This window comes from Erythrolamprus reginae, chromosome 2, assembly GCF_031021105.1.
Source record: "Erythrolamprus reginae isolate rEryReg1 chromosome 2, rEryReg1.hap1, whole genome shotgun sequence".
Lineage (NCBI taxonomy): Eukaryota > Metazoa > Chordata > Lepidosauria > Squamata > Dipsadidae > Erythrolamprus > Erythrolamprus reginae.
This window is the reverse complement of record NC_091951.1, coordinates 154,715,837-154,743,627: the sequence shown is the minus strand read 5'-3', so window position 1 is coordinate 154,743,627 and position 27,791 is coordinate 154,715,837. Positions and strand designations below refer to the sequence as shown.

The 27,791-nt window shown below is 41.2% G+C and overlaps 1 protein-coding gene across 3 annotated transcripts in view; it reads right to left on the bottom strand.

Annotated features, from left to right (window-relative positions):
* The window catches only part of ABCC3 (ATP binding cassette subfamily C member 3), a 221,676-nt gene that overhangs the window by 57,561 nt on the left and 136,324 nt on the right, over positions 1 to 27,791 (bottom strand). For 2 of the 3 annotated variants that reach the window (XR_011558081.1, XM_070740010.1), the window contains exons 2-9: positions 25,080 to 25,256; positions 19,602 to 19,727; positions 17,984 to 18,121; positions 13,875 to 14,000; positions 12,113 to 12,174; positions 9,572 to 9,703; positions 5,822 to 6,040; positions 1,297 to 1,474 (exon numbers count right to left, since the gene is read on the bottom strand). The exons of the other annotated variant lie outside the window; for it this stretch is intronic. Coding sequence is in view for 1 of the 2 variants with exons in the window: in XM_070740010.1 (XP_070596111.1) it covers positions 1,297 to 1,474; positions 5,822 to 6,040; positions 9,572 to 9,703; positions 12,113 to 12,174; positions 13,875 to 14,000; positions 17,984 to 18,121; positions 19,602 to 19,727; positions 25,080 to 25,256 (1,158 nt within the window). In the remaining variant the exon portion in view is untranslated. The remainder of the gene's footprint in view (positions 1 to 1,296; positions 1,475 to 5,821; positions 6,041 to 9,571; positions 9,704 to 12,112; positions 12,175 to 13,874; positions 14,001 to 17,983; positions 18,122 to 19,601; positions 19,728 to 25,079; positions 25,257 to 27,791) is intronic. 3 annotated transcript variants of the gene reach the window in all.

Sequence of the window (27,791 nt, the reverse complement as noted above, 5' to 3'; positions counted from 1 at the left end):
AGTTTTAAAGGTTTTTGTATGCACAGTTAAGGGAAAGAATTAAGGCCATTTGGAACGGAGGGACACAAGACAGAATTTGAATTTGAACTATGTAGAAATAATGAACATATAATTGCTAAAATATATCAATTGTTACTGAAATTTGAAATGGAAGAAGAACAAGTAAAAGACTGTATTGCATGATAAAACACCCAAGGGAAAAAAAGGTTCACCATCACTGCACTAGGCTATAAGATGCAGCTACATTTACAGGAGGAAAACAAGAAAAAAATAGTTTTTGACCTCCGCGTGTCATGTTTTTGCTCTCCTCAACCCCCAGAAGCTCTGCACGGCCCATTTTCACCAAATACAGGCCTGATTTTGGCCTGCAGAGTGTGGAGACTGCAGAGTGCTTCTGGGGGCAGGGAAAGATAAAAACACAATGCGTAGAGGGTTTTGGAGCCCAAAAATGCCCATATTTGGTCTATAAGATGCATCAAAATTTTCACCCACTTTGGGGGGGGGAGGGAGAGGTGTGTCTATACTCTGAAAAATACAGTAATTAAACTGAATGCATCTTCCCGGTACTCATCTCATTTTTCATGCCTAAAACAGAAATTTAAGATTACAAATTTCTTGGGGGAGGGAACTACCTTGTCAGAGTATTATGCAAAGCCCCATTTTATAAACCATTTTATTATTATAGTTAAAATTTGTTCTGCCTAATCTAATTATTTCCATTCCATTTTACGGTGGAGCATACTATTTACAGATTCTGATGTAGCAGCATTTGGTGAACAATTGATCATAAAATTATTTGCAATTAATATCAAGCCAAAGTATAGCTAACATTAATAACACAATTTAGCTCTTCCTTATTTGATGATTTTATGTACTAAGCAGCAGCTGGTAGATAGAAGAGTAGTTTGAAACAGAACAGAGTTGCAGTAATAAATAGCTGAATATGACACAAGAGTTTAAAGATCCCAAAATTGCTCTAATTTGGCAAACTAGCTCTAGGGCTGACTTATTAATTGATCAAAAAGCAGCAAAAGTCTACCAGGATGTACTTAATATGCAACACTCATTTGCCATTTGTTGACTGTACTTGCAGCAGAAAAGTCAACTAAATATTAAATCACTTCAGACTCTGCCGAGTGTGTATATACGCACAGAGATAAATATTTGATCTACAGTCAACAGTTCTAGTGTACTCATTCTTATTTTGAGAGAAAACACAACCCAAAGGTCTCTGGGCTCTAGACTGTCTGTGACTTCTTCCTGATAAGTTAGAATAGAATATACGCTTGCTCTCACCTTTCTATAGACCATCCCTATGATGCCAGTTCTCAGCCTCATTCCAGTAATAAAACAGTACTGGAAATGGTGGTGAAGGATTATTGTCTGCAGTACAGCACAGAGAAACATCAAGGCCGCAATCAGGTATCCCCACCATAAGGGAGCATTTTTATTCTTCACGAAGATAATTAACATGCTGTTTAAAAAGAAGATTTGAAATGAACAGACAAGGCAGGAAGGAGAAAATAAAAAGATTAATGAGGCAGAGCAAAACATCACTTCCTTTTAGCCTACTGATAGAGTAGCCTCCAAACAAACAAACTTTACATCTGTGAAAGAACCAAACTTTATTCATGTGTCCGATTATGGCCAAAATATAATCTCACATGCTTTATGTATACTGCTCAAAAAAATAAAGGGAACACTCAAATAACACATCTAGATCTGAATGAATGGAATATTCTCATTGAATATTTCATTTGCACAACAGCATGTGAAATTGATTGTCAATCAGTGTTGCTTCCTAAGTGGACAGTTTGATATCACAGAAATTTGATTTACTTGGAGTTATATTGTGTTTTTTAAGTGCTCCCTTTATTTTTTTGAGCAGTGCATTTTGTAATGTTGCTTTTGCTTTCCATTAAAATATTTAAAGTGAAAAATACATGGATTCATAAAGCAGAGATAGGCAAGCTACGATTCTCAAAATATTGTTCAATTGCTTAATATTCAATCTTTGAAATCCCTTATTTCTCCGCTGTGCTGGCCAGAGTTGCAGGAATCTGCAATTTGGCACTGTCTGGAGGGCCACAGCTTGTCCATTTCAGTGTATGAAAATAACAAAAAGTATAAGGTTTCATTGGATTAATATGGAGGGTGCAGATACTGAGAATTGAAGCAAATGACAGCTTCACAATATCGCCCTTGCAGCGGAGTATGCACATCTGTAATTTTTACACTTGACAACTTACATCTGGGAATCTGAATAGCAACTCCAAACAGTATTGATTTCCCTTTAGAAAATGCATTTTGTCTAACAGCGAAGTGGAGAGAAACATGGGATAAGGAGAATATAATGTCACTTTACTCAGGTTATTAGCAGGCCTAAAGGGGGAAACCTCCATATACAGTGGAACCTCGACATACGAGCAGCTCTACTTACGAGCTACTCGAGATACGAGCTTGGAGAGGAGAGAAATTTTTGCTCGACTCCCGAGCTCAAATCCGGGATACGAGCCGAGAAGAGCCGGGCTGGCTTGCTTTGCTTCCTTCCCGAGCTGATGCAGAGCCGAATAAAGCATCACGCCCCCCTGACGCTTTCGGCGGCTTCCGAAGCGACGCTGGGCTCTTTTGCCGCCAAAAGCGTCAGGGGGGCGTGATGCTTTGTTCGAGTGGCTCACTCTGGAAAGGAAGGAAAGTAAACCAGCCCGGCTCTTCTCGGCTCCTATCCCGGCAGTTGGTGAGTGGAGAGGCGGTCGCCTCCCCTGCTGCCCCACTCTGGGGGTCCTTGGCTTCTGCTGGGGGTGGGGGGGTCCGCGCACATCGAAGAGGCACCTCTCGCCTTCTGCCGCTGGCCGCCCGCCGTGCCGCTTTCCTTCTTCCCGTCGCGCCTTCCAAAGCAGCGCTGGGCAAAAGAGAGCGGGCGGCCAGCGGCAGAAGGCGAGAGATGCCTCTTTGTGCGCTCGATCTCGGGGGTTGGGGGCGAGCTTGCCACCAGGCTCGGCTGGGGGGGGCTTGGTTTCTGCTAGGGGGGGGCGGCGGCCGGGTCCGGCTCCCGCCGCTGACGCGCCCCTCTGACGGCGTTCGGTGGCTTCCAAAGCACAGGGAAGGGCTTAAGCCGCCGCCTTTTCCCTTCCCTGTGGGAGCGCCAGACCTCTTGTCTGCCCGGCCCGAGGCACGAAACCGCTGTTTATGCTGGGCGGCTCGCCTGGAACGCCAGCAATGCCACCGGGCCGATTGCCGAGCGGGGGCGGGGCGCGTGAGGAGGCAGCGCCCCCACGGACCCCTCAGGCCGCTCCGCCCGGGATGGGGCTCGACCGGGCGGCATTGCTGGCGTTCCAGGCGAGCCGCCGGCATAAGCAGCGGTTTCGTGGGTGCTGGCAAGCCCCCAGGTCGGCTGCAGTCTTTTTTAAAAGACTGCAGCCGACCTGGGGGACTTGCCAGCACCCACCCCCCACCCCCCAACTCGGAACCGCGGCGGCGGAGGAAGGCGAATGCGGCTTGGAAGCTGGGAGGGGGGCGGAAGAGCTAAGTGGCCAAAGACGTTCCGCCCCCCTCCCAGCTTCCAAGCGGCGAAGTAACGTGAAGGATTGGAAAGCTGAAAACGCCCGGTTTCAGCTTTCCAATCCTTCACGTTACTTCGCCGCTAAATCGTGTGGCAGCGAACATGCTTTGGGGGTTTAGCTGGGGAGGAGAAGTAGCACCTTCCAAACCCCCAAAGCATGTTCGCTGCCACACGATTTAGCCAGGAAAGGAGCGAAGGAACGTGGAGGATTGGGGAGCTGAAAACGCCCGGTTTCAGCTTTCCAATCCTTCACGTTACTTCGCCGCTAAATCGTGTGGCAGCGAACATGCTTTGGGGGTTTGGAAGGTGCTACTTCTCCTCCCCAGCTAAACCCCCAAAGCATGTTCGCTGCCACCGATTTAGCGGCGAAGTAACGTGAAGGATTGGAAAGCTGAAACCGGGCGTTTTCAGCTCCCCAATCCTCCACGTTCCTTCGCTCCTTTCCTGGCTAAATCGTGTGGCAGCGAACATGCTTTGGGGGTTTAGCTGGGGAGGAGAAGCAGCACCTTCCAAACCCCCAAAGCATGTTCGCTGCCACACGATTTAGCCAGGAAAGGAGCGAAGGAACGTGGAGGATTCCGCCCCCTCCCAGCTTCCAAGCGGCGAAGGAACGTGGAGGATTGGGGAGCTGAAAACGCCCGGTTTCAGCTTTCCAATCCTTCACGTTACTTCGCCGCTAAATCGTGTGGCAGCGAACATGCTTTGGGGGTTTAGCTGGGGAGGAGAAGTAGCACCTTCCAAACCCCCAAAGCATGTTCGCTGCCACACGATTTAGCCAGGAAAGGAGCGAAGGAACGTGGAGGATTCCGCCCCCCTCCCAGCTTCCAAGCGGCGAAGGAACGTGGAGGATTGGGGAGCTGAAAACGCCCGGTTTCAGCTTTCCAATCCTTCACGTTACTTCGCCGCTAAATCGTGTGGCAGCGAACATGCTTTGGGGGTTTAGCTGGGGAGGAGAAGTACAGTAGCACCTTCCAAACCCCCAAAGCATGTTCGCTGCCACACGATTTAGCGGCGAAGTAACATGAAGGATTGGAAAGTTGAAACCGGGCGTTTTCAGCTCCCCAATCCTCCACGTTCCTTCGCTCCTTTCCTGGCTAAATCGTGTGGCAGCGAACATGCTTTGGGGGTTTGGAAGGTGCTACTTCTCCTCCCCAGCTAAACCCCCAAAGCATGTTCGCTGCCACACGCCAGCGATCCGGGAGTCCAGGAGGGGGAGAGAAAGAGAAAGAGAGAGGGGGCAGAGAGAGAAAGAGAGGGATAGAAAGAGAGAGAGAGTGAGAGATGCTCAGTGAGCCTTTCTTTGAAGTTGCCTTTCTTTCTTTCTTCCTTTCTTCCTTCCTTCCTTTCTTTCTTTCTTGCTCTTTTTCTTTCTCTCTTTTACCTTCCCTTCCTCTATTTCTTCTTTTCTTTCTCCTTCCCACCTTCTACCCTCCCTCCCTTCACTCATTCCTCTCTTACTCTCCCCTTTCATACGTTTCCTTGCTTCCTTCCTCTGTTCCTGTCCTTCTCCCTTTCTTTCTTTCTTTCTTGCTCTTTTTCTTTCTCTCTTTTACCTTCCCTTCCTCTATTTCTTCTTTTCTTTCTCCTTCCCACCTTCTTCCCTCCCTCCCTTCACTCATTCCTCTCTTACTCTCCCCTTTCATAAGTTTCCTTGCTTCCTGCCTCTGTTCCTGTCCCTTCCCTCTTTCCTTCCTTCCCACCCTCCGTCCATTCATTCACCCATTCCTCTCTTGATCGCTTAAAGCCGGTCCCTGGTGCAAAAAGGGTTGGGGACCTCTGTCCTACAGGATTGGGTGGCAGAGAAGTTGAACATATGTAAATTTAAAAGTTTAAGAAAGTTTACAAGTTAAGTGAAAGAAACTTCATTATTCATTTATATATACATGTACATTTCTTCATTAAAAACATGTCTTTCTGCATAATTTAGACTAACTTTGTGAGTTTTTTGAGGGCTGGAACCAATTAAAATTATTTACATTAATTCCTATGGGGAAAAGTCGTTCGAGATAAGAGCTGCTCGACTTAAGAGCCCAGGTCCGGAACGAATTAAACTCTTATCTCGAGGTACCACTGTATTCCATTCAATCTATCATTTTTATTCACAAGTAATCTTCTCCAATTTGGCCTCCTTCCCTCCATGTCTTGGGGATCATGTTCCCAGATTCTCAAGTGACTGCAAATGGCTGTAATATGCTAATATGTAATCTAAAAAGAGTGTGCAAATTCTCTTGCCCATGAGAACAAAGCAATGGAGCTCACCTTAACAACTGGGGATTGACAAAAGACAACAGATCTTGGATTACTTTGAAGAAGGAGCCAATTAAAAAATAAGGCCCAAATGTTCTGAGTAAGGCTTTGAAAAAGGAAGGTTCTTTCTGCTTAGTGGGAATATTTAACATGAGTTCTGTTTCTCCTGGACTTTCATCCATGTGATTCATCTCCAGATTCAAGTCCTTTGTATAAATTACGTCGTGTTTCCTAAGACAAAGAAAAACAATTCTTTCAGTCAATTGAAAAGAAGAGTTACAAATAAGAAACCTGAACAGAAGGACAAGCAGTCTTAGAATGTGAAAATGTAGCTTTGGAGCAGCTCTAGTAACATTACCATGGCACAATACTGCCCAGAAATGAAAAGGTGTTTGTTCCTAAAGAAAGAGAGAGAGAGAAAGAGGGAGGGAGAGGGAGAGAGAGAGAGGGAGAGAGGGAGAGAAAGAGAGCAACAGATTGTGTTCCAAACAGTTTCACTTTAATAATGTATAATGCATAAGTGCACTAGTGTGCCTTCCGTCCCCTGTCCAATTGTCTCTCCTATATTTTATATATCTTTTCTCCCATCCATACATCCTTCCTCTACTCTTCATTGATGTATTCTATTCTCATGTCTCTTCTTCTATCCCTTCCCTGATATTTACTACTACACATTTTTATTCTCCTTAACTTTCAATTTGTATTGGACTAACTAACTAACTAGCTAGCTAGCTAGCTAACTAACTAACTAACTAACTAACTAACTAACTAACTAAATAAATAAATAAATAAATAAATAAATAAATGTTATTAGAAGAGGCGTGGTCGTAAAAGAGCTTCTGTTTTGTGAAACAGACAAAATGCCACCAAATAAGCCTGACTAGCTCAAATTTTATACCTTCAGAAGTCTCGTGGAATTTTTAAAGCAAAGCACATTCCTTATTACGGCATCAGGGTGAGACGCTGGCTGTGAAGACTTGCAGCATTACAAGCATTCATAGATAGGCCATTTTATTCTCAGACTTGGATAATCAAGGTCTTGCAGCCTCTTTGCAAGGTTCATCCAGATAGTGGCTTCTATTCCTGGGAGTCTGTTTCATCTTGATAAGCACAGAATTGAACCTTGGTGGTTATTTTTTTTAACACCATTGATAAAATGGGGATTCAAAAGCATAGCATAGGCTTGTATTCCAAAATGCCAATCTCTTGGAGAAGGTTGAAAAAGTTGAATATTAAAAAGGGAAGGGAAGGGGAAGGAAATTTGGTTGAAAAGACCCTGAACCATAGTTTAAAAGTTCCTTTTATCCCGGTGATAAGAAAAAGGAAACAGCATCTATATTCTAGACTGAGAATGTAATGTAACGTAATTTAATTTATTCGATTTCTATGCCGCCCAATCCCGTAGGACTCAGAACGGCTTACAACAATAAAAACAATACAATGATACGATAATAAAAAAGAAGTTGAACAGCAACAATAAATAAAACCCCAACACCCTAACAAACCCAATTATAACCCCCTCTCTCAATACCAACTTTATCCTTGAGTTTGGTTTTTTTGCTATATTGAAATAACTTTCCAAAACTTATGCAGAGACAGTTCCAGGTGCTAACTAGATGAGTTGCAGTGTAATTCTTCTTCTTTATTAAGAATATATTGGTTACAATGCTTAATTTCTTCTGAAATTCAAATCACCAGTTTATACGACATTTTTAAAATTTTCTTGATAGAAAAAAAGTGTAAATAAACATTTTGTAGTAACCTTAATACATTGATTTTAGTACCATCTATTTGAAACTTCACCAAAAGAAGGAAAAATGCTAAGGCTGCTCTGCTGGTGATGGCATCAAACCTCTCTAGTCCCCTAGAGCAGTGTTTCCCAACCTTGGCAACTTGAAGATATTTGGACTTCAACTCCCAGAATTCCCCAGCCAGCGAATGCTGGCTGGGGAATTCTGAGAGTTGAAGTCCAGATATCTTCAAGTTGCCAAGGTTGGGAAACACTGCCCTAGAGGCTGAAAAAAAGTTCCTTTTTAGGTGTGATCTCTGACTGTGGAGAAATTTCCCATCTCTGTGGAAATTTAAATGATAATTTCCTGATTTTCTAACTTTCTTTTTGCCAAGATGTGATGATGAGATACTTTCACAGATTGCAGGGCAGGAGGATAATTCAGGTTGGGGGCTATCACAGAGGCTATAGCCACAATTATCCTGAGGGTCACCTTTTGGGATTACATTGGCAGAAATAAAAGGGATGAAATAATATTTGGTTTAAGACACCAATTAGACCCAAACCTTCACAAATGCAAAACAACAAAAAACCCAGCCTGAAAATTCAGATTTTGTTTTTCAAAATCTGTAACTTTAAGATGTATAGATCCTCCCAAACTTCCTTAGCCAGCATGCTTAATTTAGCTTAATACAGAATTGCATTTGGTATCCTCAAACCATTTTATGAATGTTCTGTTTCAATGATTTTGCTGAGAAAATCTATTTTCTTTCCAATTTGCCACACAAAGGACAAAGTCTGAGAGTTGTAGAAGGCAGAATCTTTAATACAAGATAAAATCTGATAAAGTACAATGCAGTTGGATAAGATGTTCTAGAAGTAAGTTTTTAAAAATATGCAATTCCATGCATCTCCTACAACTAGAAAATGTGATATAAATTATGCAGAAAAACAAACACTGCACAATACTTTCAGGATGCAGAGTCTGTATTTTCTTAACAAAGAATATGGATTATTATGGTTTACAATCTGCCCTTTCAAGAAGTTCTTACGATGTGTAAAGTATTTCCCCTTGGTTCTGCGGTTTATAAAGATATTCTTCTATCAAATTGCATCAAATTCCTCATCAGAGAACTGCTACTTCTGAAGAAATTGAAAAAAAGGAAACACTCCAGAAAGTATAATAATAGTTTTTTCAATGGAATGAGCCAGTTAAAATTTGTAAAAAATGAAATAAAAAGGTTAAATAAGTAGAATGCATAAAATTATGACAGGCAAACGCAGGAAGATGGTGGAGGGTATCCATGAAAGAAAGCAAACACTAGGGACTAGTATATTCCTCTGAAAATAAAACCCAATTGGAAAATAAGTCCTAATGTGTCTTTTGGAGAAATAATTAATACAAGACTTGGTCTTATTTTCGGGGAGACACGGTACCAAACTCTAAATGGAAAAAGCAGGCACAGAGAGGCTTGTACATTCCGTAGCATCTAATAACTTCCCTGCATAGATGGGAATGAGGAGATGATGATAATGAGATGATAAGTTGCCGGGGAAGCAAAGGGAAATCATAAAAACCATTAAAAAGTGAAATAATATTTTGGACATATGATGCAAAACCTGGAAAGATTAAAGGCAAACAATGTCCAGGTAGAAGAAGAACATCAAGGCTTCAAAATTTAAGGGACTGGTTTGGACAAAACTCAACAGCACTTTTTTGTGCAGCTGTTGATAAAATAGTATCACCAACATGATTGCCAACGTCCTATGATAGATATGGCACAAAAAAAAAGAAGATAGATGGAAAGGACCAAAAACAGGGGAATGAGCCATCAGGTATTGCATTAGCCTAAGTATGAACTAAGCAGCAGTCCAATCCTCCTACCAACCACAGCACACTGGAAGCCACACAGTGACTAGTGGCTTAAGCTACCATACAGAAATGCCCAGTATTTTATTCATAAAAACAGAAGTAAATAAATGATTTTTTTTAACAAACAAACAAAGAAAGAAACAAAACAAAGCCAACTTACAATTTCCCACATTGTTTTTGTCTGTCCCACTCTTTCTGGAGGTTTTGGACTATCACTTCGGATTTATCATCAGCATTCAGAGACCATAAATCCTTATCTTCAAGAGGCTTCTTATAGCCTTGTATTGCCAAACTAAACAACAGTAACAAAAGCACATTAATAACTCTGAGTCAGTTTGGACAAACAACCTTTTTGTACATTAAATGGGCAAATACCTCCACTGACGGCAGGCATTTATCTTAGTTTTTCTCTCCACTACTCCATGGGCAAACCTACAGAGCGTGCAAAGCATTTGAAAGAACTATTCCACAATGCATGTTAACAAGAACAAAGCCCCTCTCTTCAAAATGCCAAAGCAGTTTATCTCTTGAAAGGCTCGCAGAGCTGCTTCCAATGTTATCCTAGGTGCCTCTGCGTGCACAATACTGTAATAAGAAGGTCCCAGGGGCCATATGTGAGCTCTGCATGTGATGCGGCTGCTTTCAAAAGTTGTAAAAGCATTGCAAAAATTCATTTTTCAAATGTTTTGCACAGTCTTAATAATTTACCCATCTGCTGCATATTTTCCTGCCCTTGGCCAATATCATTTGCTTCTGGTTTATGGGGAAGGAACATGCAGAACATTTGTCAGTTCACAGTGCAAATCAACTACGTTGTAAATTTAAGAGGGAGAAGGATTACGTACTAAAGGTTTGCAAGGGTAATCACATATTTAACCAAGCGTGTAGCCAAATAAAACATGGGGTGACTGTAATTACAGGAAGACAATCAAAGTCGGCATATCCAAAGAGAAAGCCCAGGTTTTTTTGCAGCATAACAATCCATTTCTCCTCTTCCACAGCAGTAACAATATTCAACATTGCTCTGCAAGTCATCCCATGAAATATTTCACTTGCCAATGAGGTGTCATTCTGAATCTGCTCCATGATCAAATAAGGCTCATTGAGGCTGTTTCAAGACTCCCCTGCGGTCTCCTGGGTAAACCTGGGCATGCCTGGAACAGACCTCTACTGGGAGAACTGGTGAAAAAATTCGGGAGGGCTTTGAAGCAGCCATGTTGAGTCTTATTTGAGCAGCTGTCTCCTGGCCTCAAGATCCAGAAGGATCATCCCCTCGTGGCCTTGTAGTTTGCTTTGCACAGTGATAATATACAAAACAGCCTCTAAGACAGTGTTTCCCAACCTTGGCCACTTGAAGATATCTGGACTTCAACTCCCAGAATTCCCCAGCCAGCGAATGCTAGCTGGGGAATTCTGGGAGTTGAAGTCCAGATATCTTCTTCTTTTTTATATATATAAAATATTTTTATTAAATTGCATAGACAAACATGACATACATAACATGCAACACTTAGTGGAGCTACAGCCGCTCCACTCAGAGCAGAAGTCATTTTTATATTTAAACGAAAAAAGAGTGAAAAGAAGAAATCTTGTCGTTGTTTAACACCATCTATAAAATACTTAAAAATATCAATTTATAAAATGGTAAATAGAAACACATCTAAAATATTTAGCAACATATGTAAAAAAAATTAAAATTCTAACTTAAATTGAACTAAAATAATAAAAGTAAAAAAGAAGAAGAAAAAAGACAGAAGAATAAGAATAGAAGAAAAAAGGAGTTCACATTTATATTGTGAATAATCATCACCTACTACAATATAACTACTAAGTACTGGTATGTTTGAAATAATATAACAATAAAATTATCTCTTTTTCTTTGTATCCCACCAAGTATCCCACCTTTTGCCAAACATCATAGAATTCTGATTCTTCTTGGTTACTTAACCAAGTCCAGATATCTTCAAGTGGCCAAGGTTGGGAAACACCCACTGCTCTAAGAAACCCCAGCCTCATGTCTCATCTCCCAAATACGAAGAGGGAGAGAGGGAGAGAAAGAAAGGGAGGGAGAGGGAGAGAAAGGGAGGGGGAGGGAGAGAAAGGGAGGGAGAGGGGGAGGGAGAGAAACGCAGGGAGAGGGAGAGAGAGTGAGGGAGAGGGGGAGGGAGAGAAAGGGAGGGAGAGGGGGAGGGAGAGAGGGAGAGGGAGAGAGAGAGAGAGGAAAAAAATGGAGTGAGGGAGGAAGAGGGAGAAAGAGAAAGAGAAAGGGAGGGAGGGAGAGTGAGAGGGAGAGAGAGAAAGGGAGAGAGGGAGGGAGAGGGAGAGATATTTTCTATTAAATTACGGTCTTGTGGGGGCTTATAAAATTAATCCAGGTTGCACCATTGTGTTTGAAACTGAACAACTGTTTTAAAGGTTGCCAATTTTAATAATGCCTAAGGCAAGACTAGAATTCTCACTCTTCCGGTTTCTAACCTGGTGCCTTGGCCACAATACTAAACTGGGTCTCACCTCTACCCTACCAACATATAACTTCTGGCAAAAGGAGGAAAGAGCATGAAATATAAGTGAATGGCATGCAAATCTGTACTGTGCAGGAATGTAGCTGGGTCCCCAAGAGCACAAAGGATAGCTTTTCAACTGGCCCTTCTCCAGTAATATCAAAGAAGCACAATAATAAAATGTGAAAAATCATGTTTACCTTGTGAACCACCAGAATGTTATCCTTGAAAGAAAACCAGAATTTAATTCTGGGCAGGGATTCTATGACAAATTTTGGAGAGATTAAGGGAAAAACCAAGCAAAAAGTCAACGTTATTTTTTAGCTGAACTTGCCATGAAAGATCACATTACACAGTCAAAATTTTTTGAATGTAAATATGTATGAAATGAAGGATTCGCCTCCAGCTGCCAGTTCCCTCCCCCTGAATCCTGAGCAAGGGTTGAATGCAATGGTTGGGTTCCAGATCACAACTTCTACCATCAACCACTCAAAACAAAGAGGGGGCATATCTGAAGATAAGTAATTTCTATGACTTGCTTCTAGAAGATTTTATTAAGGCAAGGTGGGGCAGAGTAAAAGAATACATGTTGCTCTTAGTCCTTGCACAACTTTTTAGGTAATATTGAAATGTTTGATTAGCCCAATATTATCCACACACCCATGCACCATTCAAAGAGGAGCTATAAAATATTCCGGACTTATTGCTGCTTTCTAAGTGATATCTCATGAAGTCTAACTATCTGCAGAATGGACACCGAGGATGGGCCAGATTCTCTGTTCTTTGTGAGTCACTGTGTTTTCAAAACCTGCTCCCGAGAAATGGAAAATTTCTTGCGGGGTGGGGTGCGGGAATGTTAAGAGCATATAAGGAGAAAGAGCAAGGAAATTCTTCCTGGGTGAGCAGAAGTCCTCTTGAACCAAAATGGATTAGCTCTTTGTTCTCCAAGTCAACATTCTGCCCTGGGGGTTTTATAAGGTTTGCAGTGAATCTCATTAAACAAGGATAAGTATTTCTATAAACAAACTGCACAGATGCTCTTCTATTTACTGATTTTCCTTGCTAATTACCCTTTCTGAAAAAACTAAACATGTTCATTCCTAGATCAGCTATGCAAACTCCTGCTCCAGTTTTCCCTGTGGTTGGTTGGGTGTTTTGTTTTTTAACAAGGAGCGTTGCAGCAAAATTAATCCATCTTTAATAAGATGCAGACCCTATCTTCACAGAAAGTGCATAAAAATGAAGATAGCCAGGCTCTACAACCTGCCTTCTGTCTTCAGAATGAGTTGGCAGCTAGTCCCAACCTCACTCCTCATTCCTTTCTTGCATCTGCATGGTCAGCTGGTTATTGGTAGTCAAAGGACAATAAATGTTGTGAATTTTATTACAGGAAGGGTTCTCATTAGTGATGGGTGAGAGGCAAACTTCACTCTAATACTGGCTAGAAACAGAGCAATAAACTGCGACTGGGCTGTGTGGTCTTTTGGAAGCCAGAGGCTACATTTCTACAGTTTTCAACAACAGAGAATTAAATAAAATTAGCAGGCAATGAATTACCCTGGAGGGGAGGGTGTAAAATGCATGGAACAACCGTCTCTTGCTGTTTCCCTTCCCACTTTTCTGTTTGGAGGACATTTGGTAGTAGTTCTTAGTTTTTATAACAGTATTTTAATTCAGTGTCATTGGATTTTTCAGTTAAAAATAGCAGAAAACTGTGGCACTGAGTTTTAGCAAATCTGCCTGGGGGCTCAAGCAGCTGCAAAACTTAAGACTTCAAAAGCAAGAAGTGGGCCCAGGACCATAGGCTACCATCTCCCAATTAGTATAAAATGCAGCCTACACAAAGTTGGGAGGGAAGATGGTTTTTGATGAGCATCTCAAAGAAACAAAACTTGCACAAACAAACCAACTATTCAGCACTCATGAAAATCGGGGGGGGGGGGGGGCTAAAAATTTACTTACCGGATCTAAATTCACAGGCGAAAAGAACGGAGGCTTTTCTTTGAAACACGAAAGAATAAATTCAATAAGGATCAGTGCAAAGTAGATATAAAACATGATAGTCCTAAATCTGCCTTCCATTTGTTCCTAAAAAGACACAATGGCAGTCAGCAAGGGAGGAATAAAATAACAAACCAATATAATGTTGCTTTCTCAATGCAGATTGAAATTGTATCTCTGGGACAATAATGAGAATGAGCTAAAACAATAGAATGCTACCCTAAAACAATTCATACATGAATTTCATTGAGAGAGTGAATAACACCATGAAAGGTAAAACATGACTACCCTGATTTAGCATGCTAATGCTATAACCAATAAAGAGATTTGCAAGCTTAAGTGTAAATTTTATTGGATTTATAGGCCGCCCAACTCCAGACGGGCTGAAGACCGAAAGGAGGATTCTGTCTTTGGGATTACAGGCAGTCCCTTGAGCTACAACATTTGTTCAGTGACCATTCGAGGTTACAGTGCTGTTGGACGAATGGTACTTATGCCTGGTTCGAAAGTTATGGGCATTACAGCGCCTTCATGGTCACATGGTATGTCTGTATGTATGATTGGTTTTTATAATAATGGGTTTTTAACTGTTTTTAGTATTGGATTATTGTTATATGCTGTTTTATTACTGTTGTTAGCCGCCCCGAGTCTGCGGAGAGGGGCGGCATACAAATCCAATCAATCAATCAATCAATCAATCAATCAATCAATCAATAATCAAAATTAAGAGTCTTGGCAACCACCATCATTTATAACTGCAGGTGCTTCAGTTCCCTACACCTGCTCATCTCCCCATCCCATCCTCCGCAATTCTGTCCTTCTGGGTGTCCTGCGTAGCTGTATTCATTGGCACCATAGGCAGAGTGATGAGGCTGAAGTAGAGGACCAGGGTTTCAGCAATCTCAGCTGGTTGCCACCACCTCTGATGCTCTTCTTCATCCTTGGTGATGCTTGTGCCACCGAGAAATGCAACTCCAGTACAAAGCCCCAGTTGCCACCTTTGCGCCACATTCTGCTTACTGTGTGACTCTGCAAACCCTGCTACCTTAGCTCCTCTGTTGCTGAGCCTGCAAGCCCTAGCTGAGCTTCACTGGCTTGGCTTTATACGAGTCGGCTGGTGGTCTTTCTTTCTTTCTTTCTTGATCTATCTATCTGTCTGTCTGTCTGTCTGTCTGTCTGTCTGTCTGTCTGTCTGTCTGTCTGTCTGTCTATCTATCTATCTATCTATCTATCTATCTATCTATCTATCTATCTATCTATCTATCTATCTATTCGATTTGTATGCCGCCCCTCTCCGTAGATTCGGGGCGGCTAACAACAGTAATAAAAACAGCGTAAACAATCCAATATTAAAACAGTTAAAAACTCTTATTATAAAACCAAACATACATACAGACATACCATGCATAAAATTGTGAAGGCCTTGGGGGAAAGAGTATTTCAGTTCCCCTGGCGGCGGAGGTGGGTTTTAAGAAGCTTACGAAAGGCAAGGAGGGTGGGGGCAATTCTAATCTCTGGGGGGAAGTTGGTTCCAGAGCCCGGGGCCGCCACAGAGAAGGTTCTCCCCCTGGAGAGAGCAGCCTGTGCAATTTGCAGAATGGCAGACTCAGCCCTGGGAAGAAGGTTGAGCCAGCACATAAGAACATAAGAAGAGCCATGCGGAGTCGGGGCAAAGCCGATCAAGTCTGGCATTCTGTGTCACCCAGTGGCCCACCAATTACACATGGGGATCTTGAGCAGAAAAAGAATGCAAAACCCTCCCTTTCCCTTGACCTCCAACAAGTGGTACTCAAGGGAATCCTGCCTGCCTCAACCAACATAGAGGCGGCACTTGGACATCCTCACAGACAACAATTGTCTTGTTATGGCCAGGCCAGGTGCAATTACTCAGCAGATGAAGATAGAGGTTAAAGCAGTGGTTCCCTATATGGGAACCATGCCCCGCAGGGGGACAATTTGATTTTTAATGGGGGCAATTGGAGCCTTGTTTAAACCAAATTACAGTGATCCCTCGATTTTCGCGATCTCGAGCTTCGCGAAACGCTATATCGCGATTTTTCAAAAAATAATAAATTAAAAATACGTGCGCGGTTTTTTTTCTACACCACGGTTTTTCCCGCCCGATGACATCACACGTCATCACCAAACTGACGTCTGCCATTGCTGGGAAAGCCGAGAAGCCGTTGCCACAAGCGCTGCTGAAGGAGGACTCGTGCCCCAAGAAAGCCGGTGAGAGGGGCGAATCGGGCGGACGCAGGGTAGTGGCGAGGAGCCCGGAGGCGCTGGGGGGGGGGCCGGCATGAAAAACAACCATTTCCAGCCTCCGAACTTTTGTCGCTCCACCATCTGCGCATGCGCGGCCATGGAAAAAGGGCGCGCATGCGCAGATGGTGTTTTTACTTCCGCACCGCTACATCGCGAAAAATCGATTATCGCGAGAGGTCTTGGAACGGAACCCTCGCGATAATCGAGGGATCACTGTAATGGCCTTTTAGGGTTCCTCTGCATGTGTAGTGTTCACTTTTTTGAATAGTAAGAATTATATGTCATTGGGGGGGGGCATCAGGATTTTAGAGATGCTTGGGTGGGGCATGGCCAAAAAAAGATTGGGAACCACTGGGTTAAAGACAGCTGGGGGCAGAGGGGCTCACAACCACAAGGTGGCAAGGCTGGCAGAATGGCAGGGCCAGCATGGTGCAGAGTGACAAGGCTGAAAGGAGCAGCCGAAAGGATAAAATGGGGTGAGGTTGATGGGGGTTTGAACAGTAGACAGCCCTTTGCCTTACCAAGGCTCGGGGCTGTGAGAGAGCAAGCCGGGAGTGGCTTGGATCAGGGTGGGTTCTTACCTAGCGACTGGCAGGATTTGGTTAACGATGGCAACAGAGAATGCCAGGATTGCTGAGTGACATGGTCACACTTCATGACCATATTGGTTAGCAATGGAAATTCCTGTCTCAATTACCATTATAATTCAAGGACTACTTTTATTTACGTCCAAGTTTCATCCAGTTAATTACACTATGGGTGATAGAAGATTGTGTATTAAATAAGTAAACTTAGGATGAATAATTAAATATCGCTAGAGGCACTCCCATCACAAAGATGACTCCCCATGTCCTACTCCTACCCTCAAACATTATACCCACTGTTATATCAGACACAGTAGGCAGTTGCATCACAGCACCCACTCTGCATGGAAATGCCTTTTCCAAAGAAAACTCCCTGGAACCAGAGTTTTATTTTTTTAGAAACATAGAAGATTGACGGCAGAAAAAGACCTCATGGTCCATCTAGTCTGCCCTTATACTATTTCCTGTATTTTATCTTAGGATGGATATATGTTTATCCCATGCATGTTTAAATTCAGTTACTGTGGATTTATCTACCACGTCTGCTGGAAGTTTGTTCCAAGCATCTACTACTCTTTTATTAAAATAGTATTTTCTCATGTTGCTTCTGATCTTTCCCCAACTAACCTCAGATTGTGCCCCTTTGTTCTTGTGTACACTTTCCTATTAAAAACACTTCCCTCCTGAACCTTATTTAACCCTTTAACCTTTCGATCATGTCCCCCCTGTTCCTTCTGTCCTCCAGACTATACAGATTGAGTTCATTAAGTCTTTCCTGATAAGTTTTATGCTTAAGACCTTCCACCATTTTTGTAGCCCGTCTTTTCAAGCATTTGTCCAGAAGCTTTCCCTGACAACATTGTTGCTTTAGTGCAATGTTTTGAAAAGCCTACCATGAGCTACCTCTCTCTCTGTGGTTTAATATTTTTCAAAGATTTCTAGGCATTTAAGCTTCAAAATGACTTTCCCTTAATGATCTTAGGAAGAAGAATCTCTCGTTATTCCTGTCACAATCAAAATCTTAGTGTTCCCTTATCTCAGTCTGAAATGCCATCTGCTCTTCTAAGCTAGGGGGCTGGATAAATTATTCAATCTGCCACATACTCAGCCTATCAGTAGCTGTTCACTCATATCTCCCACAAATGGACCATCAAGCATCTTCCTTCCAACATTAACTCTGTGGAAATATGGCATAATTCAATACAAGCACACCTAATTTACCTGAGCTGGAGAACCAAGGATTTTGGATCTCAAAGGACCCACAGCACAGAGCACACACAAGAACCAGAAGATGATTTGGATCCCTGAGGACTGGACACCATGAAGTCTTTCATACTGGATAAGCAACATGGCTGCCAGCTGCAAAGAAAGTCAGTGGAATAGAATGATGACAATTGGATTAAATTCCTTGAATATTTTTTTTCCAAGATGAATTCCTAGTGACCTGATGGGTACCTCCATATCATGTTGTCGACAAAAAATAGAAAAGCATTATCTGAAATAATTTGTTTTTATATAGTCTTAGGCGTTATTATTTTTGTACTAGGATTGGGTACCCAATGTTTTTGTCTTCCTTATGAAAAACAAATTGGCCAAGTGACGGTGCATGATATCTTCATTTGTGCAAATAAGAACATTGCTTTTATTTCTCTGTTCTGGTATTCATATATCAAATTCCTATGCTTAAATCAATCTTTATTATATTAGTGTTGGATTTTTAATATTTTTTTCTCAAAGGAAAAGATTTCCCCCCACATTTGCATGGTTTTTAGGCAGAAGAATAGATAATATTAAAGGATGACGGAACAGTTATGTTATTCAACATTTTGGTGTGCCCAAAGCAGAAATCATATTTATAACTTAATTCCTCTTAAATATATGTATAGTCAAATTTCTTCCTTCTCTACGGAACTAAAATATTATTTCAGTACTGTAGATGTTGAGTGATCCAAGAAACCGTTATCTTTTTTTCCCTTTTTTAATGGTAAACTTTAAGAGAATCTTAGAGCTTCTGACAAAAAAGCAAACTAGGATCAATAAGCAACTTAAAATCAGCAGTTTGCATCTCACATCTCCGATTCTTGCCATGATCTATGTCTTTTCTCCTTTAAATTAAAGCATGTGCGTACAAGGCAGATCTTCAATATCTCTCCTTCTTTTTATTGGATAGTAGAAGATGTAATTCATGATCCCACTTTATGGTAGAGAATGATCAAATCCCAAATCTAACTGGGGAAAGGAAGCCAAGTTCCAAGGATTGAGAATTTATTCTCTGTGCATTAGAGCTGTACTGACAATACAGTTTGCAAAAGCTTGTTGGCTTTCCCCCGTGTTTCCACATGTGTGCATACACATAGTACATTCCCACTGAAACTGCCAATGAAAGACAATGGCTATATCTACACATACAGTATAGGTGCAGACAGCTGGGGAAAGCCTTCAAAACACCTTTCCCAGTCTTCCAAATTTGCAGGTGCTTTAATGATCCACAGAAAGATCCTTTGCTCGTGCCATCAAACTTTGCAATATACCTCTTTCAAATGCTTTCAATGCTCCTTCCCCACCCTCCTAGTCCAGCTTCCTGTTTTGAAGATGGAAGGGGGTTACCAGATCCCAAACCACCTTTGTTCCATGCTCCAGAATGCTTCCCTTTTTGCTGATATCACTGAACAGCATCACACACACTTCTGCTACTAAGGAAATGAATGAGCTATGAAAATGGAACTGCCCACTGGTTTTCCATGGCTCTGCAACACCTGAGCGATGCAAAACATTTCCCACCAACACATCCCTTTTCAACATGCAAATAATAGCAGTAACAAGAGAAAGGCGCACCTACCATTGCGATGCCAGCAATTAAAGGCGTTACAAAATACACAGGTGATGGAGTTCTGCTCTGAGTGATTTCATGGAAGGCATAGAAAAGGTTGGACCAGCAAACCCCCCAAAGCACAAAAGCAAAGGCCTGTAATAAGGAGAGAGAAAGACAATCACAGTTAAGGCTCCAAAAGCACAAAACCTATCAAAAGTTGTTATATTTCAGCATATTTGCAAATGTTTACAGGACTGGTAGCTTGTAACACATACTTTATTTTAGTTTAAAAAGAGGAGGGATGGTGCAATGGTTAGAGTGCAGCAATGCAGGCTACTTCAGCTAACTGCTAGCTGTAGTTCAGCAGTTCAAATCTCACCACTGGCTCAAGGTTGACTCAGTCTTTCATCCTTCCAAGATGGGTAAAATGAGGACCCAGATTGTTGCGGGCAATAGGCTGATTCTGTAAACCGCTTAGAGAGGACTGTAAAAGCACTGTGAAGCAGTATATAAGACTAAATGTTATTGCTATTAAAAGTGTTTCTTTGCTGGCCACTCAGATCTTTTACTCACTTGCTAGCTTATCTTTTGCTGTCTAAGGGTTCTAATAAAGTTGATATCCTAGCTAACTTATCTTAAAACAGGGGGGTCAAACTTGCAGCCCGATGCATCATGTGCTGGTCATGCCCACCCCCAGTTTAGCAAAGGGGGAGAAATCACAATATGTCATGTGACAATGTGAGTTTGACACCCCTGTCTTAAAATAATACCTGTTGTGGCGTCAAAGGAGCAGTGATTTTAATTTTATTGAAATTTTCTTGCAATATTCTTGCACATTTGAGGTATTGCGATGGCATCTAGTCGGTATATCTTACTAAGGCAACTGTATTGCTGCTCATGTGTGCCTTCTAATGCGAGAAAAAGAATTTCAGCCGATGGTCATAGAAAATAAATCATTGGTTAAGTAAAAGAAGAGGGCAAAATAACATGTTGCTGGAAGAATTAATGTTACTGATATTACTATCAACAATCAATATGCAAGTCCTCTGATGCTTAAATAGACTGAGGATAGACACATCACCTAAATTTTAAAATGCAGATGTAGTGGCATAAATCTGCACGGGGAGCTTGGTCCCTTATTATCAATTACATCGTAAGCAATAACAAGCAAACATCACAAATTGGGTGCATGTGGGACCTGTTAGGCAATTTTATTTGATCTGCAGATTTAAATTAATAGAATTAATTTATAGTCCCTGAACCACCATGTTTATTTGGACATAATTTTCTTTCAAATTCTGGATTTCTTGTTTTTTTATGCAATTCTCTGGTAAAAGAATGATATTCTCTCTCTCTCTCACACACACACACACAAACACACAATTGGAGACAAAATTACACTACTGCTGAATAGCACAGGAACCATGAAACAAATCCTGAATAAGTCACAGGTGGATCAGGCTGTTTGACAGCTGTCTAAAAACAGGAAGTGATTCTTTCCAAGCATGATTATCACAGAATTATCCTTAGCAAGGTTTATCCAGATGGAGGGGTTGAGGTTACACTATTTTCTAGTGAGAACCGTATAATAGCATATATCTGAGGGTGAAGACTCCTCTTTTTCTTTCTAGCAAGCTTCCTATGCTCATCATTAGGTAACCAAGGAGTCCTGAAACTTTATCATTCAGCAAATCAACCCTTAAAGCAATCAGATATACTTATGACAAATACAAACTGCAAACCATAAACTTTCTACTGTTTTGATGCCATGCACCTTGCCTTCTTGGTGAATTCACCCAAATCAAATACAATTGGTAAATCAGAAGTAACATGTTAAAAGGCTCCTACTTATCCATGTGGTTTTTACACTGTGGTCTTTTAATGCTATAAGCTGCCTGAAATCAATCTGAATGACTGGGCAGCCTTATAAACTTGTTACACATATTAAATACCATATTAAACACCAACACCATATTAAAAGATATTTTGATGATTTTCCAAGGTGTTTCCATCTTTTTGTCCACCCCCTGTACATGCATACGTACTATACGTACATAAGCAACCAAGCCTGAAAAAGCATTCTCAGAATAACTACAAAGCCAACTGCACAAATGGCATGGAGGAGACTTAGTTATGTTGGACTCCACTTTAGACATGTTTAGCACAAAGAATAGTGTTTTAAATAAAGGGGATAAAGAACAAGAGAGAAAGGGGCTGTGAGGAAAAGTTACGTCTAATTTGCCAATAAGCAGAGCACTCTGGTCTTGACCTGCTTAGCATTGGGTGGGTTTGGATGTTATCATTTAGAGCCCAAAGGCCCAAAATCAGAATTTTTGCCCATAATTCATATGAAGCAGCCCAGCATCTAGCAGACTTTGGAGCACCTAGCAATATTGGAGCTAGTGGGAAATTACGGTACTAAGAATAAACCATAAAACCACAACTCTAGGTTAGACTAGAAAACTGAGAAAACACTTTGGGCTAGAAATACACATTGCAAACCACAGAACATACTGCTTTCAAGAAAAGTACATGAACGTAAAGGAAATTGCATCAATAAACTGATATTTATGAACATGTAAATGTAGTTTCTTACTTCCATGGGATGAACCAATATCACAATATCAGATGGTGAATACATTTAGATTGCTGCTGTAAAACATTGGAGTGACACTCACTTCTTTGGTGCTCACTTCTTTGATAAGTGATTTTAAAAAATGGATATTGCAGTACAGAAATATCACCAAAAATATCACAAAAAACATATGAGCTGGAGTTAAGCCCCCCCTTTGCTTTTGACTATTGTCCCGGATGAACCCTAATAAGCTTTTAGAAATGTAAACAACTACCAGTCCCTGAGAGATTCTTAATTCCTAAGAATGTCACAGAAAGAGAGCAATGAAAGAGGGCAGGCAAGATCAAAGTCTAATTCGAAATTCAATTCCTTAATCTGTGAATAAAGAGATAAGGAATGTTTAGCTACGTATATTCGATAGCTAAAGGAATTGTTTACATTAAACACTCCAGAATTCTCCTGGAGCACTTGGTAAGGTGGCTTTTTATGAACAGCCACAGAGGTGAGGGAGAACATGAACCCCTGTGAGGAGTGGGCAAAGGGAACCAAATGACATGTCCTATGACATCATGGTGCCAAAAAATTAAAAACAACCTCCACATTTGTGTCACACATTAGAATGCAAGCAGGGCCAGCGGAGTGCGGGATGGTTAAAAGAGCACAGGAGGAGGAGACAGGTGAGCAGAGGGAGCTGAAGAGGGGGCAGTCCCTTACCTTACAAAGGTTTGGGGCTGGGAGAGACCAAGTTAGGAGATGTGTAGATCAGGGTAGGTCTTAGATAATGACTTGGTAGGATTTGGTAAATACCGTAGCAGCAACCAAGACTGCCAGTGTAGACTGTCAATAATTGCCAAAGAATGGGGAATGCCTGTCGCTGGTTGATATTGACTGATCATCCTACTTACCTATAAAGCCCTTCATGGCACCGGACCAGATTACCTCAGGGACCGCCTTCTGCCGCACGAATCCCAGCGGCCAGTTAGGTCCCACAGAGTGGGTCTTCTCCAGGTCCCGTCAACTAAACAATGCCACTTGGCGGGACCCAGGGGAAGAGCCTTCTCTGTGGCGGCCCCGGCCCTCTGGAACCAACTCCCCCCAGAGATTAGAATTGCCCCCACCCTCCTTGCCTTTCGTAAGCTACTTAAAACCCACCTCTGCCGCCAGGCATGGGAGAATTAAGACTTCTTCTCCCCCTAGGCCGTTACAACTGTATGCCTGGTATGTTTGTAGGTGTGTTTGGTTTTATATATTAAGGGGTTTTAATTTACTTTTAGTATTGGATTTTATTGTATATTGTTCATGATTGTTGTTAGCCGCCCCGAGTTTTCGGAGAGGGGCGGCATATAAATCCAATAAAACTTGAAACTTATTTACTCAGCGAAACTGAAAGATTATTTGCTCAGCTCTGTGTTTATCTAAGGTAATTAAGCACTCTTCCGTTTGTCTAGGGTAGACGTTAATTAGGATTTGTCTATTTACTATGTGTTATATATTAACCATTTATTCGCTGTAACTAAATTAGTAAAAGTTAATCTTTTATACTTGTTGCACAAGAAAATTGCTATAAAAATAAATGCTAGACATATCTGAACAGCATACTCAGGGAGAACAGATCTCCGAACAGAGAGAGTTGAGGGATCTCTGAATGTTCCCAAAGAGAACAAGTCTCTGAATACTGAAGTTTCGTGCCTAGAGAGAAGGTGTTCCTAGCTCGGAATTGCTTTGTTCAGAAAACCATGTCTCCATGTCTATGATTCCTACAGCTAGGATTGTCATTGTTAAGTGATGTGACCATGTAACACTGTACTTTGCATTGTTTACCAACAGAAATTCCCATCCCAATTACCATTATTAGTGGAGGATAACCTGTATCTTACAGACTACCTCATTTAAGAATTGTTGAAAATTACAACAGTTTTTTTTTAAAAAAACACACTTTTGCAACCAATCCTCATATTTACAGTACATCTGTTACAGTGTCTCTTAGTCATGTGATCACCATTTGCCCATAACCTTTATCCTTTATCGCCAGACATGGGGGAGTTAAGATATTCCTTCCCCCTAGGCCATTACAAGTTATGCATGGTATGTTTGTGTGTACGTTTGGTTTTATAATAAGGGTTTTTAGTTGTTTTATTAATTAGATTGTTACATGCTGTTTTTTATCATTGTTGTTAGCCGCCCCAAGTCTGCGGAGAGGGGCGGCATACAAATCCAATAAATAATAATAAATAATAATAATAATAATAATAATAATAATAATAATAACTGGCACACATTTATGATTATTGCAACTCCTATTATGGTCATGTAATCACCATTTGCATACTTTCCAACCAGCTTCCAACAAGCAGCGTTAACGTAGAATGTGGAAATAAAATCCTAAGTCACGATCCTGTGCTATCCTGCACGTCCAATTCATTATGCAGGGTGCAAAAGAATTCTAACATCTTTCCTTTATCAGAAACACGACATATAGTTGGAAAGCTATAGTCTTACTCAATGGCAGGAGTGTTAAAAACATGGCAGCCACTTTGAAATCCTTTTTTTTGGTAAAATCAAGCTCTATTTCATTGTTTCCCAGTCCATGTATGGTTTAGTGATGTGGGCTTTTAGATGTTTTTAAGTATTGGATTTGTCAAATTGTTTATCACTGTTGTGAGCTGCTCCGAGTCTTCAGAGAGGGGCAGTATATAAATCTAATAAATTATTATTATTATTATTATTATTATTATTATTATTATTATTATTATTATTATTATTATCTACTTGCTTGATCACTATCATGCTGAATCATAAACTTGGATTCTGTTCATCTTAACTCATTTGGCACAGTACTTTATCTTTATCTATCCTTGCAAGTTAATTGTTTAAAAGATTGCCACACCTGGCACTGTCTACATGGTGCCTTAGGGAAGCAAAGATCTTACCGTTTTGAACCTGTTCAGCACAGACAATACAATATAGCCTCGGTTATTGTATTTTAGATAAAAGAGGTAAAATGGCAAGATGCACCCAAGATAGAAGCATGGGATCCAAGCCAGGACAGTGTTCTGGAAACATAACGTCAAGTCTGGATTTTCAGTGTACAGTGTAAGATTCGAATCCTGTGGGGGGGAAACACAAGAAGAAAAGTATTAATAAATAACTTGGGGAATATTGACTGTTCCAAAATTTTCACGCAAATCATCAAAGACTTAGATTAGCTGTAAAAGTATTTTTAAAAGGACAGGAAATTCATCCATTTCTGTTTGCTACCCCTTTGATCCTTATGCAAGATCTCAGTATATTTATTGGAATCTTCTTGTAGACGTTTAGAGTAAAAATAAATAAACAATGAATTTGTGATTTTTGACGATTAAACAAGAGACATTACAAGTTATAGAAAGGGAAAAGTCATGATATAACATCAGAGAGGTTAAAATATAATTTTATTTATAACTGTTGTGAAGAATATTGAAAGCCACTTCTTTTTGCCTTTATATCTTGTTCTTGCTCTTTTCTGTTTTCTTTTTGCATTTGTAGTCTTTTATGTTATTTCTTTTTCCCCACTTTTTCTTATTCAGTTTGTTGTATTTTTTATTATTGTTCTTCCAAGTTTTAATGACAATTATACATAATTGCAAGAACCTGTCAGAACAATCACATTTGTCCAAATAAAGGACAATAACAAGTACTCCTCCACTTAGGACATTATTGAGCCTGAAGTGGTCATTAAGTGGGTCACCATATGACAGTGCCTGATTTTAAGACCTTTTTCTGGCAGTTGTTAAGAGAAACTGGCAGCCATTAACAAACATGATGGTTGTTAAGGAAATCTGTTTTATCCAATGGGGGTGTCTTTTGCCAGAAAGCAGAAGTAAATACTGGAAATTGGAAAAAGATGTTAAAATTGTTGTTGCATGGCTGCGGAACACTGCAGATTTCAGTAAAGGTGAGCCAGTTGCCAAACTCCCACAGTGGGATCATATAACCACAGGCATATGTGATTGTGCAACCATCAGAATGGGATTGTAAATACATTTTGGGGTGGGTGTGTCTTTTGGAACTTTGATTGGTTGCTAAGCAACTGATCATAAGGACTACTTTGTAATCTAATCTACTTCCTGCCTTTCCATATCTTCAGAATACACTACTCTAATACCAAAATACAAATAAATGCACTAATATACAGCTGATAAGACTCTTAATAAAGAACCTTAATAAAGACATGAGCAGATCTGTCAGTTTCGCTCATGTTTTTTCCCTACTGCTTGCAAGTTGCATGTAAAAGTTATTTTGAGGGTAAAATAAAGCTCGTAGGAAAGCCAGTTATCACAAAGCCATTTGCGTTGCCTTCGTTTGCAAATGTCACACAGAATAACTCACCGGTATTTTGGATGGGCTGGCAAAAAGTATTCACCTTTCTTTTTAGCAGCATATAAGAAATTCATTTCAACTAGGTCTAATAGTACAGTTTTTATTCTTTAGATTTCTTGACTGTAAAAAATATGACTTCAGTAACCGAGTTGTCGAAGCGTGGAACTCATTACCAGACTCCATAGTGTCATCCCCAAACCCTCAACACTTTACCCTTGGATTATCCATGGTTGACCTATCCAGATTCCTAAGAGGTCAGTAAGGGGCGAGTAAAAGTGCACTAGAGTGCCTTCCATTCCCTGTCCTATTGCTCTCCTATATCTCCTATACCTTTCTTCTATTCCTATATCTCTTCTTCTATTCTTTCATTGATATGTTCTATTCCTATATCTTCTCTTCTATTCTTTCTTAGATATATTTTACAATGAGTATCTCCTCTATAACCTTCATCATGTATTTTACTATGTGTAATATATATATACAGTATATACCCACTAAAACCCTCATTGTGTATTTATTTATTTATTTTATTTATTACTTAGATTTGTATGCCGCCCCTCTCCGAAGACTCGGGGCGGCTCACAACATGTAAAAAACAAATCATAAGCAATCAAACAGATATAAAATATTTAAATATTTAAAAAACCCCATATGCTAACAGTCACACACACAGACATACCATGCATAAAGTAAACGTGCCCAGGGGGAGATGTTTCAGTTCCCCCATGCCTGACGGCAAAGGTGGGTTTTAAGGAGTTTACGGAAGGCAGGAAGAGTAGGGGCAGTTCTAATCTCCGGGGGGAGTTGGTTCCAGAGGGCCGGGGCCGCCACAGAGAAGGCTCTTCCCCTGGGGCCCGCCAACCGACATTGTTTAGTTGACGGGACCCGGAGAAGGCCCACTCTGTGGGACCTAATCGGTCGCTGGGATTCGTGCGGCAGGAGGCGGTCTCGGAGATATTCTGGTCCGATGCCATGAAGGGCTTTAAAGGTCATAACCAACACTTTGAATTGTGACCGGAAATTGATCGGCAACCAATGCAGACTGCGGAGTGATGGTGAAACATGGGCATACCTAGGTAGGCCCATGACTGCTCTCGCAGCTGCATTTTGCACGATCTGAAGTTTCCGAACACTTTTCAAAGGTAGCCCCATGTAGAGAGCATTACAGTAGTCGAACCTCGAGGTGATGAGGGCATGAGTGACTGTGAGCAATGAGTCCCGGTCCAAATAGGGCCGCAACTGGTGCACCAGGCGAACCTGGGCAAACGCCCCCCTCGCCACAG